Raw genomic sequence first — 12,157 nt, 5'->3', positions numbered from 1 at the left:
CCAGCCCTGTCCCTGCTCCTTGTCATGGGGCCCCCCAGCCCCGTCCCTGCTCCTTGTCATGGGGCCCCCCAGCCCCGTCCCTGCTCCCTGTCATGGGGCCCCCCAGCCCCGTCCCTTCTCTTTGTCATGTGACCCCCAAGTCCCGTCCCTGCTCTTTGTCATGTGACCCCCAAGTCCCTGCTCCTTGTCATGGGGCCCCCCAGCCCCATCCCTGCTCCTTGTCATGGGGCCCCCCAGCCCCATCCCTGCTCCTTGTCATGGGGCCCCCTGTACCTGTCGTATCAGGCCAGTTGGGTAAATACCTGATCTGAGGTTAAACTGTTGATCTGTTGAGTTGACAATGACATCTGTGTCCTCCTTGGTTATGTCGCCCGTCTTCACCTGATAGGTGATGGATCCGACCCTCATTTCATAAACTCCCAGATTCAGGGTATTCGCTGCCCCATAGAAAGCTGCAAAGAATGAGGAACACAACATGAGATTAGGGGACGGAAGACCTAATGACGACCAGCAGGACGGTCACTGGGAAACAACAAATGTATGGAAGCCAAAACCACGGGAGGCCATTACTGTGAAGCCACCTTCCTCACAGGGACTGATACGGAGCAGCAGTCAACGGCCTCACACATATGTCGTATGGTGGGTGATTAAAGAAAGACACGAAACGTAAGGCTTATTCCCATCCACCAGTAATGAATAGGAGGATGGACAGAGCTGCCCCCGGCCATGACCCCACAGACTATGCTCCCAGTCCCTGTAGCTAGGATCTGTCACCACAGGGGCCCTGAGCTTCCATCCGATCTCCGGGCACATCATCTTCCATTTCCTAAGCATGAAGACCCCCTCCCCGTGGAGATTCTTACCACCCATTATAGTGGGGAAGAGCCTGCCTCTATGGTACGGATGCCCTTGGCTTTATAATGAGCCGGACTAATATAACCAGGTATCGTGGAGTCTCTTACCCGTGTCTGAGCGCGGCGGGGGCGGCAGCTCGGCTTCGGAGGCTGGTGTGGACACCTGATTGCTCAGCGCAGGATTCGTCTTTCTTGCATTTTGTTCTTTGTAAAATTCCTAAATATAATAATATAATAATGGTGAGTCCTGCTTTATTACGGGTGAGGCGATTATAACATGTAAAATATGTGGAACATATAGCCCGAGGGTGGGCAAGTGCCAATAGGAGGCTGACTGCCACCGATGAGAAAGCGGGAGACGCGTCCCCCCTCTGTGGGACAAAAGGGCCCCCCCCCTCTGCGGGACAAAGGGGCCCCCCCCTCTCTGCGGGACAAAGGGGCCCCCCCCTCTCTGCGGGACAAAGGGGCCCCCCCTCTCTGCGGGACAAAGGGGCCCCCCCCTCTCTGCGGGACAAAGGGGCCCCCCCCTCTCTGCGGGACAAAAGGGCCCCCCCCTCTCTGCGGGACAAAGGGCCCCCCCCCCTCTCTGCGGGACAAAAGGGCCCCCCCTCTCTGCGGGACAAAGGGCCCCCACCTCTGCGGGACAAAGGGCCCCCCCCCCCTCTGCGGGATAAAAGGGCCCCCCCCCCTCTGCGGGATAAAAGGGCCCCCCCCCCTCTGCGGGATAAAAGGGCCCCCCCCCTCTGCGGGATAAAAGGGCCCCCCCCCCCTCTGCGGGATAAAAGGGCCCCCCCCCCTCTGCGGGATAAAAGGGCCCCCCCCCCTCTGCGGGATAAAAGGGCCCCCCCCCCTCTGCGGGATAAAAGGGCCCCCCCCCCTCTGCGGGATAAAAGGGCCCCCCCCCCTCTGCGGGATAAAAGGGCCCCCCCCCCTCTGCGGGATAAAAGGGCCCCCCCCCCTCTGCGGGATAAAAGGGCCCCCCCCCTCTGCGGGATAAAAGGGCCCCCCCCCCTCTGCGGGATAAAAGGGCCCCCCCCCCTCTGCGGGATAAAAGGGCCCCCCCCCTCTGCGGGATAAAAGGGCCCCCCCCCCTCTGCGGGATAAAAGGGCCGCCCCCCTCTGCGGGATAAAAGGGCCCCCCCCCTCTGCGGGATAAAAGGGCCCCCCCCCTCTGCGGGATAAAAGGGCCCCCCCCCCTCTGCGGGATAAAAGGGCCCCCCCCCCTCTGCGGGATAAAAGGGCCCCCCCCCCCTCTGCGGGATAAAAGGGCCCCCCCCCCTCTGCGGGATAAAAGGGCCCCCCCCCCTCTGCGGGATAAAAGGGCCCCCCCATGTAGCTCCCGGCCCACGTTGATGCCCTCTCGGCAGACATCGCCATTATACCGCCACCTTAATCGTCTCCTTGTCATTTGGATGCAGCATGAAGGTCACTTTTTGAAGGAAGCGATTTCCGGACGAGGAGCTGAATTTGAAAACTTCGTCAAACATGAACGCCGCCACAAGGTGCTTAGGAAAGCCCAGATTTCCAGTTCCAATGGCGGGAAACGTTATGGAGCGGAGCCGTCTCTCCTCGGCTGTGTTCAGGCAGGTCTGGATTGTCTGTCTGAAGATCTGAAGCGAGAGACGGTGTATAATAATGTTATAATGATTCCCGGAGGAAGAAGGTGAGAACATGTGGAGACCTTCCATAAATGTACCACCTCGGAGCGCTTTGCGAGATCGCTATACGCGATGAGGACATGTGAAACCTGCGATGCCCGACTCCCATATATCTGCTGTGGTGTGAAAAGCTGCGGCTGAACCCTGGAGACCACCATGAGGTATCAGACCACCGGTCACATGGCTGCCCTCTTCCTGCCTTCCAGGTACATTGGGGATGGCTGCAGATTTGCCGCCTATTTCACCCTTTATGCTGCAAAAATCTGCTATAAAAATCCACAACAAAATTTGCCAAGCTGCAGATGAATAACTGGAGGTCACGGCCTGCAGGGTCCGGATGGAACCTCAGTGGCGTATCCGCCTCATGGGACAGATACCCTGCGGACCTTCTGCAGTAGAACTGCGTGAAAACCACAGAAGGATAAAAGAGCAGCAAAGTGGATGAGACTTACAAAGATTTCCACACTGGATCCGCACATAACTTGACCTGCGGTGCGGATTTTAGGAGTTGTGGATTTTCCTTGTAAATCTCAACCTTTACAGGAAATCTGCGGCAAATCGGCGACATTTCTGCCATGAATTCTGCAACATTTGGTTCATGTGGGATTCCAGCAGATACTCTTCCCGTGTGGACATCCACTAAGCATGGTGGGCTCTGTGACGTCGGAATATCAGAGGAGCGCTGACCTCTATATACTGACGCCACCTTATAGAAGACGCCATGACTGTACACACGAGTGAGAATGGCCACTTCCGTGCGGAGCACTTACCTGTTCGGAGAAGCCTTTTCCTCCATCCCAGAAAGGAACGACCACATGGATGACAATGTCACAGGACAAATTGTAGCCCCGAGTGACAAAGACGTGGGCATTAGCCGCTCTGGATGCCTTATTCTGTAGGGACACTTGTAGCTGGTGTCCTGCCTTCTCATAAAGCGCTTTGGATGCTCCACCGCTGTCCAGCCGGAGGTCCTTCCCCACACTGTTCACAATGACACCTGTCTGATGACACAGAGACACCATCATCTACACTTCTCTGCTCATACATCATCATCTGATATTTTATAGCACGTTCCTATAGTGTAGCGTTCTGAGTTAATATAGGGGCCCCCAGTCCCCTCAATCTGCAGGGAGAGCAGTTACTACTTTCTGGAGGACCTGTCTGCACAGTGGCCAATAGGTTTCAGCAGGTGCTGAGTACTTCTCCAGGGGGCGAGGATGGCAAAGTGCACCAGGTTCCTCCTCAGATTGGTGCTGATGGGTCCCAGCTGCAGGAAAACCTGTGATTAGCTTATTTGGGGGGCGTTGTAACAGAAAAGGAGGAGTGTAAAAAGCAGATCGCCCCTGAACTCAGATTTGGGCAATGAATGTACAGAGAAAATGGTGCAGCGGCTGCGTTACACAATATGTGTGGCCATGCTGGGAATTGATGCCTGCAGGTCTCTGCTGCAATGTGTCAGCTTCTGCTGTGTCCCGCTCTCGTCATAGGGACACGTGTTGTCCTAACATGCAGAGTGTAGCACCTAACAGGTGACTGTGGCCCCGGTGTCCACATCAATGCTCTCTTCCTGTCTAGCAGACAATGTGTGGGGTGGTGACCTGACGACACACTGTCATGTAGACCTCTGTGCGTCCACTTACATACAGATGTGGAAATGTCAGCCATTCTACAAATGTGGTCCCCACGCTCCAATGGCCGCTTTACTTGAAGGGTTAAATAAAGTAACTTACTGTGGCATCTTGAAGGAGTCCTTCCTTGACTTGGACGACCAGGGTTACGTTGCCTATCGATTGGCTTGCAGCTGCTCCTTGCTCTCTGCTGGATGGTGCCATCACCTCCATCGCTAAGTTTCTTGGCGAGTTCTGGGCTCCGAAATGTTCCTTGAGAGACTTGGTGAAGGCGGCGATGGTTTCATCTTTGGTGTCCACCAGATTGATATTAGTCACTGAGCTAGATCTGCCTTTACCTTCCATGTAGTCTTTGATGGCCTCTACAATATTTTGTGCACTTACAGGTATAGGAAATCCGAAGATACCAGAGCTGACAGCCGGAATGGCTATGGACCTGTGACTGTACTTGGCAGCCAGTTCTAAACTGCTGGTGATCGCTGTCCGAAGAAGATTCTTACTTCGTTCTGATGAACTGGGATTCCATCGTGGCCCCACAGTATGTATGACCTGCTTACAGGGCAGGTTCCCTGCAGCGGTTATCACAGATTGTCCCGGGACCAAGCGACCCCGCTGACGGACTATACGATCACTTTCATCTTGGAGTTGGCGTCCTGCTGCATTCAGTAACGCCAGCGCCAGACCCCCAATGTGCTCCAGGTCTTCATTGGCTGCATTAACAATGACATCGGCGTGGTGCGAGCACAGGTCTCCTCTGTACACGGAGATGGTCACCCCACGGGGCAGTTGTACTTGGTATTGAGGTGCAGCCCCAGTTGTTTCATTAGGTATCTCATCGTCCTCCTCGTCTTTCTGTAAATGGATGATACATTTGTAATTACTCCTCACCAGTGGCACGTACATCTTCTCATTGGTCAAATAATGTTTCTTGGCTCCTGGTTTATCAATGTGTAAGGTGTCATGAAATATGGAGGACAGGGTCGTCTGCACATGGGAAGCCGCTTCCTCCACGTAACTCTTGGCCCCCGCCAAGTGAATGTGTCTATGCTTCGTTACAACCTTCACATTAATCTGTTTCAGAACTTCCATAAGGTGTCTCTCCTCCATAATGAACTGCATGACTGCAACTGACTTGACCGGGATGTTCTTCTGCACTGGAGTGTTTTTCTCCACAAATTCATGGATTTCTTTGTAGCTCTTGTGTACACTGGAGGCCAATCCTGCGACCACCACATCGTTCTCTGCTCCGGGAGGGAACTCCTCGATCATCACCGTGCACATCTCAGAACAGTGGGACTGGAGAAGATGTGATAGGAGACTTTTCCATTCTGGACTTTGTAGAACATTTTTGTCCTCAATTAGAATTCGCTGACAAATTAATTCTTGGCCAATTTGCTCTTCTGCGTCGGTCAAGTCTTTCTTTGTGTGACCGGTCAGTTTGATTGAGTTTTCTTCCATCTCGATCACAGCATTGATGTTGTGACGTATAAAGAGGAGACAAGAGATCTCATCGTTGTCAGCGAACTTCAAGTACTGGAGGACGTGCGGGTTCAGCTGGATGGATTTGGATTTCAGATGCTGTACAACACTGAGTATTTCACACTTGGCTTCAAGAACTTCATCCCGCAGCCCGGTGAGCCGGACGTTGTGTGTGGACGGGTCATACTCCATCTTCATCTCTGGGGCCTCTGCCAGTATCTTCTTCTCCAGACCGCTGCTACATATCACATGATAGAGAGCAGCAGACATCGGTTCTGTCTTTGTCGTTTGTTTACTTCTTCTCTCGGCTTTTCTGCTGTTTTCTTCCACCAGTTTCTTGAACGTCTGCTCAATCTTATTAACATCCCTAATCGCACCTGCCAGGAAGACCTTCTCAGCGTCAGCGGTGGGTTTGACCAATACTCCATCATAAGCAGCAGTGGAGATCTGTACCTTGATGTCCTCCCACGCTGAAGGATGCATTTTACATTCTATGACTTTATACCTTGAGATAATAACTGAGTACGCTGCAGAGACCTTCTCAGTCCACGTGCGGCCAACCTTCGCCATAGTCCTGAGATGTGATGACAGAGAGTTGGGAAAACACAAAGTGATGACAGGGTCTGAGCATTTTAGATCTGGCCATATGATCTCACACATTTTATTGGACAAGTCCTCCTCTATGCTTTGCTTCAGTCTTGTGTCTTTCCATATAAACTCCAATAAGTAAGGACTGATCTGGATCTGGATCGGCAGTGGTTTTGTTACTTGAGGTGTTTTCCTCCCATATAGGATTGTACCCAAGGTGGGGTAGTATCGATACACCGAGATGGCCTTCTTACCAAGGATGTGTTCAGTTTCCACTATGACCTTCACAACTGTAACAGAAAGACATGGCAATTGTATTAGGTAGATGAGACGGACAGGAGGCTCTTCCATAGACCTGTCTATGCTTTATCACAAACATGGGATGTTATGGCTGACCAAAATTAGATTCTTATTTCTTCAGGTACATGCTGGGGCCAGTAGTGCGCCGTCTAGCTCGGAGTCCTTAGTATCTTGAAGCCTCTGATGAGAGTCGGAGGATTCTGTAGACGAGGTTTAGCTGGAGGGAGAATGTGAGCTACTGGGGATTCTAGAGCTCAGATCTGTTATAGCTGGATCTACCAGAGAGGAGGCCGCAGTGTGTGCAGTGAGGAAGAGGAGGAGGCCGCAGTGTGTGCAGAGAGGAAGAGGAGGAGGCCGCAGTGTGTGCAGAGAGGTAGTGGAGGAGGCCGCAGTGTGTGCAGAGAGGAAGAGGAGGAGGCCGCAGTGTGTGCAGAGAGGAAGAGGAGGAGGCCGCAGTGTGTGCAGAGAGGAAGAGGAGGAGGCCGCAGTGTGTGCAGAGAGGAGGAGGAGGAGGCCGCAGTGTGTGCAGAGAGGAAGAGGAGGAGGGCGCAGTGTGTGCAGAGAGGAGGAGGAGGAGGCCGCAGTGTGTGCAGAGAGGAGGAGGAGGAGGCCGCAGTGTGTGCAGAGAGGAGGAGGAGGCTGCAGTGTGTGCAGAGAGGAGGAGGCGGCTGCAGTGTGTGCAAAGAGGAGGAGGAGGCTGCAGTGTGTGCAGAGAGGAAGAGGAGGAGGAGGCTGCAGTGTGTGCAGAGAGGAAGAGGAGGAGGCTGCAGTGTGTGCAGAGAGGAAGAGGAGGAGGCTGCAGTGTGTGCAGAGAGGAAGAGGAGGAGGCTGCAGTGTGTGCAGAGAGGAAGAGGAGGAGGCTGCAGTGTGTGCAGAGAGGAAGAGGAGGAGGCTGCAGTGTGTGCAGAGAGGAAGAGGAGGAGGCTGCAGTGTGTGCAGAGAGGAAGAGGAGGAGGCTGCAGTGTGTACAGAGAGGAGGAGGAGGAGGCTGCAGTGTGTGCAGAGAGGAGGAGGAGGAGGCTGCAGTGTGTGCAGAGAGGAGGAGGAGGAGGCTGCAGTGTGTGCAGAGAGGAGGAGGAGGCTGCAGTGTGTGCAGAGAGGAGGAGGAGGCTGCAGTGTGTGCAGAGAGGAGGAGGAGGCTGCAGTGTGTGCAGAGAGGAGGAGGAGGCTGCAGTGTGTGCAGAGAGGAGGAGGCGGCTGCAGTGTGTGCAGAGAGGAGGAGGAGGCTGCAGTGTGTGCAGAGAGGAGGAGGAGGCTGCAGTGTGTGCAGAGAGGAGGAGGCGGCTGCAGTGTGTGCAGAGAGGAGGAGGCGGCTGCAGTGTGTGCAGAGAGGAGGAGGAGGCTGCAGTGTGTGCAGAGAGGAAGAGGAGGAGGAGGCTGCAGTGTGTGCAGAGAGGAGGAGGCGGCTGCAGTGTGTGCAGAGAGGAGGAGGCGGCTGCAGTGTGTGCAGAGAGGAGGAGGAGGCTGCAGTGTGTGCAGAGAGGAGGAGGCGGCTGCAGTGTGTGCAGAGAGGAGGAGGCGGCTGCAGTGTGTGCAGAGAGGAGGAGGCGGCTGCAGTGTGTGCAGAGAGGAGGAGGCGGCTGCAGTGTGTGCAGAGAGGAGGAGGCGGCTGCAGTGTGTGCAGAGAGGAGGAGGCGGCTGCAGTGTGTGCAGAGAGGAAGAGGAGGAGGAGGCTGCAGTGTGTGCAGAGAGGAGGAGGCGGCTGCAGTGTGTGCAGACAGGAGGAGGAGGCTGCAGTGTGTGCAGAGAGGAGGAGGCGGCTGCAGTGTGTGCAGAGAGGAGGAGGAGGCTGCAGTGTGTGCAGAGAGGAGGAGGCGGCTGCAGTGTGTGCAGAGAGGAGGAGGAGGCTGCAGTGTGTGCAAAGAGGAGGAGGCGGCTGCAGTGTGTGCAGAGAGGAGGAGGAGGAGGAGGCTGCAGTGTGTGCAGAGAGGAGGAGGAGGCTGCAGTGTGTGCAAAGAGGAGGAGGAGGCTGCAGTGTGTGCAGAGAGGAGGAGGAGGCTGCAGTGTGTGCAGAGAGGAGGAGGTGGCTGCAGTGTGTGCAGAGAGGAGGAGGCGGCTGCAGTGTGTGCAGAGAGGAGGAGGAGGCTGCAGTGTGTGCAGAGAGGAGGAGGAGGCTGCAGTGTGTGCAGAGAGGAGGAGGTGGCTGCAGTGTGTGCAGAGAGGAGGAGGTGGCTGCAGTGTGTGCAGAGAGGAGGAGGCGGCTGCAGTGTGTGCAGAGAGGGGGAGGAGACTGCAGTGTGTGCAGAGAGGGGGAGGCGGCTGCAGTGTGTGCAGAGAGGAGGACTATGATTGACTCTGAGTGGACTGAGACAAGGTACTCTGTTTTTGCAACCAGTGGCTGCTGTTGGGGTGATCAATGGCTTTTCGTTTCCTCTTCCAAGTAACACCATTGATAAATAAGAAGTGGAGTTCTGCTGTGAGGTGAGTAAAGAAAGTTCTGCACTAAACCCTTCACCTCCCTACAAGCAAGGCAGCTCTGAAGTTATCAGGCTTCATTAGTGAGGGGAAGTACAAGTACTGAGGTGGCCTCCTCTTCCTCAAGGCTACGCGTATCCTCTGACCTACATCTATGTGACATCCTCATGGGATGGACATAATAATCAGTGCAAAGGAAAATCTGATCTACTGGAACCAACGGGAGACCTAACGGAGACTAGGGAAACAATGGGGGAATATGAATAGGGTGATAGATGGGATGTTTGGGGGTGGACTCATGGGGTGGGCAGCAGGTGATGGTGTGCACTTGGAGCATGACATCGTATTGTGGACCTGGTGCACCAGAAGTTCTCCTGTACATCCTGAACTCCACTAAACTGCATGTGACAGAGTATGACTGCAGAGAGGTGACCCTGGAAATCCCATCTGGCAGGTGAGAAGATTTCTCCTATACAACAGATGGTGGGGTCCTGCACGCCACATGTGTATCAGCTGCTCGGAGAGGTCTCTTACCGTGTGCATCATAGAAGGTGACCAGCGCCGCCTCCTCTTCAGGGATCATCACTGCCTCTTCTACCTGACCTCCCCCAATCTTTGGGTTCTCGAAGTAGAGGATGATAAGGTCTTCTTCTGTTCTTGGGGGTAACCCTTCAGCCCTGATGCTTCTCGTCTCCTCTAGAGGCTTCGCTCTCAGGTTTTTCTGAATTACTTTGTGGTTTGCGCAGAATTTTTGGATAAAACTCAAGACGTCTGATGGAACAGAAACAACAGATTGTGGCTCGGTAATTACCAATGCTGGAAAATGAGATGACCCTGGGCCCCTGGCGTCAACTGTGTGCAGTGCAATAAAATGTGTGGGGCCACATCCTAAGATAACACATGGATACCAGTAAATGAGAAATAAAGTGGAAGGTGGACAACTAATGTGACAAAACAGGTGGTGGGGTGAGTAGTTAAAAAAAACTTTTGGAAGTTGATAATACATTAAATATATTTAAGACTTCCATGAAGACCAAAGGACCCCAGTCTGGAAAAGAGGAGTCATTTTTTTTTCTTTTGAGGGGATGATGATTAGAGCAGATTTATGGGGCCACCCTAAAATCTGACCAATGATGGAATGGCACCGGCTGTTGGACATCAGAACCTCCTTGCATGACTCTAGGACATCGTCTATGGAGGCATCTCCTCATCTTCCCCAACACAAGAGGAGACAATGAGATCCAATACTTATTCCATCAATATCTGCAGGAGGCAGCGCCTTCCAGAGGAGAATGATATCATAGTACAGGAGTGTGGAGGCCTGGAGCCCAAGGAAGCTCATGTGGATAAAAGGGAGGCCATGGACTGGAGGAGGAAGCAAAACAGACAGTAATAAAGACTCAGGGATAATGATGGACAGGGACTCTTTACGGTAAGAGCAGTGAGACTGTGGACTCTTTACTGTAAGAGCAGTGAGACTATGGACTCTATACAGTAAGAGCAGTGAGACTATGGACTCTTTACTGTAAGAGCGGTGAGACTATGGACTCTATACTGTAAGAGCAGTGAGACTATGGACTCTGTACTGTAAGAGCAGTGAGACTGTGGACTCTGTACTGTAAGAGCGGTAAAACTATGGACTCTACTGTAAGAGCAGTGAGACTATGGACTCTGTACTGTAAGAGCAGTGAGGACTATGGACTCTGTACTGTAAGAGCAGTGAGACTATGGACTCTTTACTGTAAGAGCAGTGAGACTATGGACTCTTTACTGTAAGAGCAGTGAGACTATGGACTCTTTACTGTAAGAGCAGTGAGACTATGGACTCTTTACTGTAAGAGCAGTGAGACTATGGACTCTTTACTGTAAGAGCAGTGAGACTATGGACTCTTTACTGTAAGAGCAGTGAGGACTATGGACTCTTACTGTAAGAGCAGTGAGACTATGGACTCTTTACTGTAAGAGCAGTGAGACTATGGACTCTTTACTGTAAGAGCAGTGAGACTATGGACTCTTACTGTAAGAGCAGTGAGACTATGGACTCTGTACTGTAAGAGCAGTGAGACTATGGACTCTTTACTGTAAGAGCAGTGAGACTATGGACTCTTTACTGTAAGAGCAGTGAGACTTCTGGACTCTTACTGTAAGAGCAGTGATGACTATGGACTCTTTACTGTAAGAGCAGTGAGACTATGGACTCTTTACTGTAAGAGCAGTGAGACATTGGACTCTTTACTGTAAGAGCAGTGAGACTATGGACTCTTTACTGTAAGAGGCAGTGAGACTATGGACTCTTTACTGTAGCGCAGTGAGACTATGGACTCTTTACTGTAAGAGCAGTGAGACTATGGACTCTTTACTGTAAGAGCAGTGAGACTATGGACTCTTTACTGTAAGAGCAGTGAGGACTATGGACTCTTTACTGTAAGAGCAGTGAGACTATGGACTCTTTACTGTAAGAGCAGTGAGGACTATGGACTCTTTACTGTAAGAGCAGTGAGACTATGGACTCTTTACTGTAAGAGCAGTGAGACGTATGGACTCTTTACTGTAAGAGCTGAGACTATGGACTCTTTACTGTAAGAGCAGTGAGACTATCGACCTTTACTGTAAGAGCAGTGAGACTATGGACTCTTTACTGTAAGAGCAGTGAGACTATGGACTCTTTACTGTAAGAGCAGTGAGACTATGGACTCTTTACTGTAAGAGCAGTGAGACTATGGACTCTTACTGTAAGAGCAGTTGAGATATGGACTCTTTACTGTAAGAGCAGTGAGACTATGGACTCTTTACTGTAAGAGCAGTGAGACTATGGACTCTTTACTGTAAGAGCAGTGAGACTATGGACTCTTTACTGTACGAGCAGTGAGACTATGGACTCTTTACTGTAAGAGCAGTGAGACTATGGACTCTTTACTGTAAGGCAGTGAGACTATGGACCTCTTACTAATGTAAGAGCAGTGAGACTATGGACTCTTTACTGTAAGAGCAGTGAGACTATGGACTCTGTACTGTAAGAGCAGTGAGATATGGACTCTGTACTGTAAGAGCAGGTGAGACTATGGACTCTTTACTGTAAGAGCAGTGAGACTATGGACTCTATTACTGTAAGAAGAGCAGTGAGACTATGGACTCTATACTGTGAGAGCAGTGAGACTATGGACTCTATACTGCTAAGAGCAGTGAGACTATGGACTCTTTACTGTAAGAGCAGTGAGACTATGGACTCTATACT

At 52.3% G+C, this 12,157-nt stretch overlaps 1 protein-coding gene across 1 annotated transcript in view; it reads right to left on the bottom strand.

Moving 5' to 3' along the window:
* Positions 1–12,157, bottom strand: part of LOC122923644 (protein mono-ADP-ribosyltransferase PARP14-like) — a 44,078-nt gene that overhangs the window by 9,416 nt on the left and 22,505 nt on the right. Inside the window, exons 5-10 of the mRNA XM_044274496.1 lie at positions 9,457–9,693; positions 4,243–6,497; positions 3,283–3,513; positions 2,243–2,464; positions 963–1,071; positions 303–452 (exon numbers count right to left, since the gene is read on the bottom strand). Coding sequence (XP_044130431.1) covers positions 303–452; positions 963–1,071; positions 2,243–2,464; positions 3,283–3,513; positions 4,243–6,497; positions 9,457–9,693 — 3,204 coding nt within the window. The remainder of the gene's footprint in view (positions 1–302; positions 453–962; positions 1,072–2,242; positions 2,465–3,282; positions 3,514–4,242; positions 6,498–9,456; positions 9,694–12,157) is intronic.

This window comes from Bufo gargarizans, unplaced genomic scaffold (genome assembly GCF_014858855.1).
Source record: "Bufo gargarizans isolate SCDJY-AF-19 unplaced genomic scaffold, ASM1485885v1 original_scaffold_1790_pilon, whole genome shotgun sequence".
Classification (NCBI taxonomy): Eukaryota; Metazoa; Chordata; class Amphibia; order Anura; family Bufonidae; genus Bufo; species Bufo gargarizans.
Note: the sequence above shows the minus strand (reverse complement) of the source record. Positions and strands in the feature narration are given on the sequence as shown.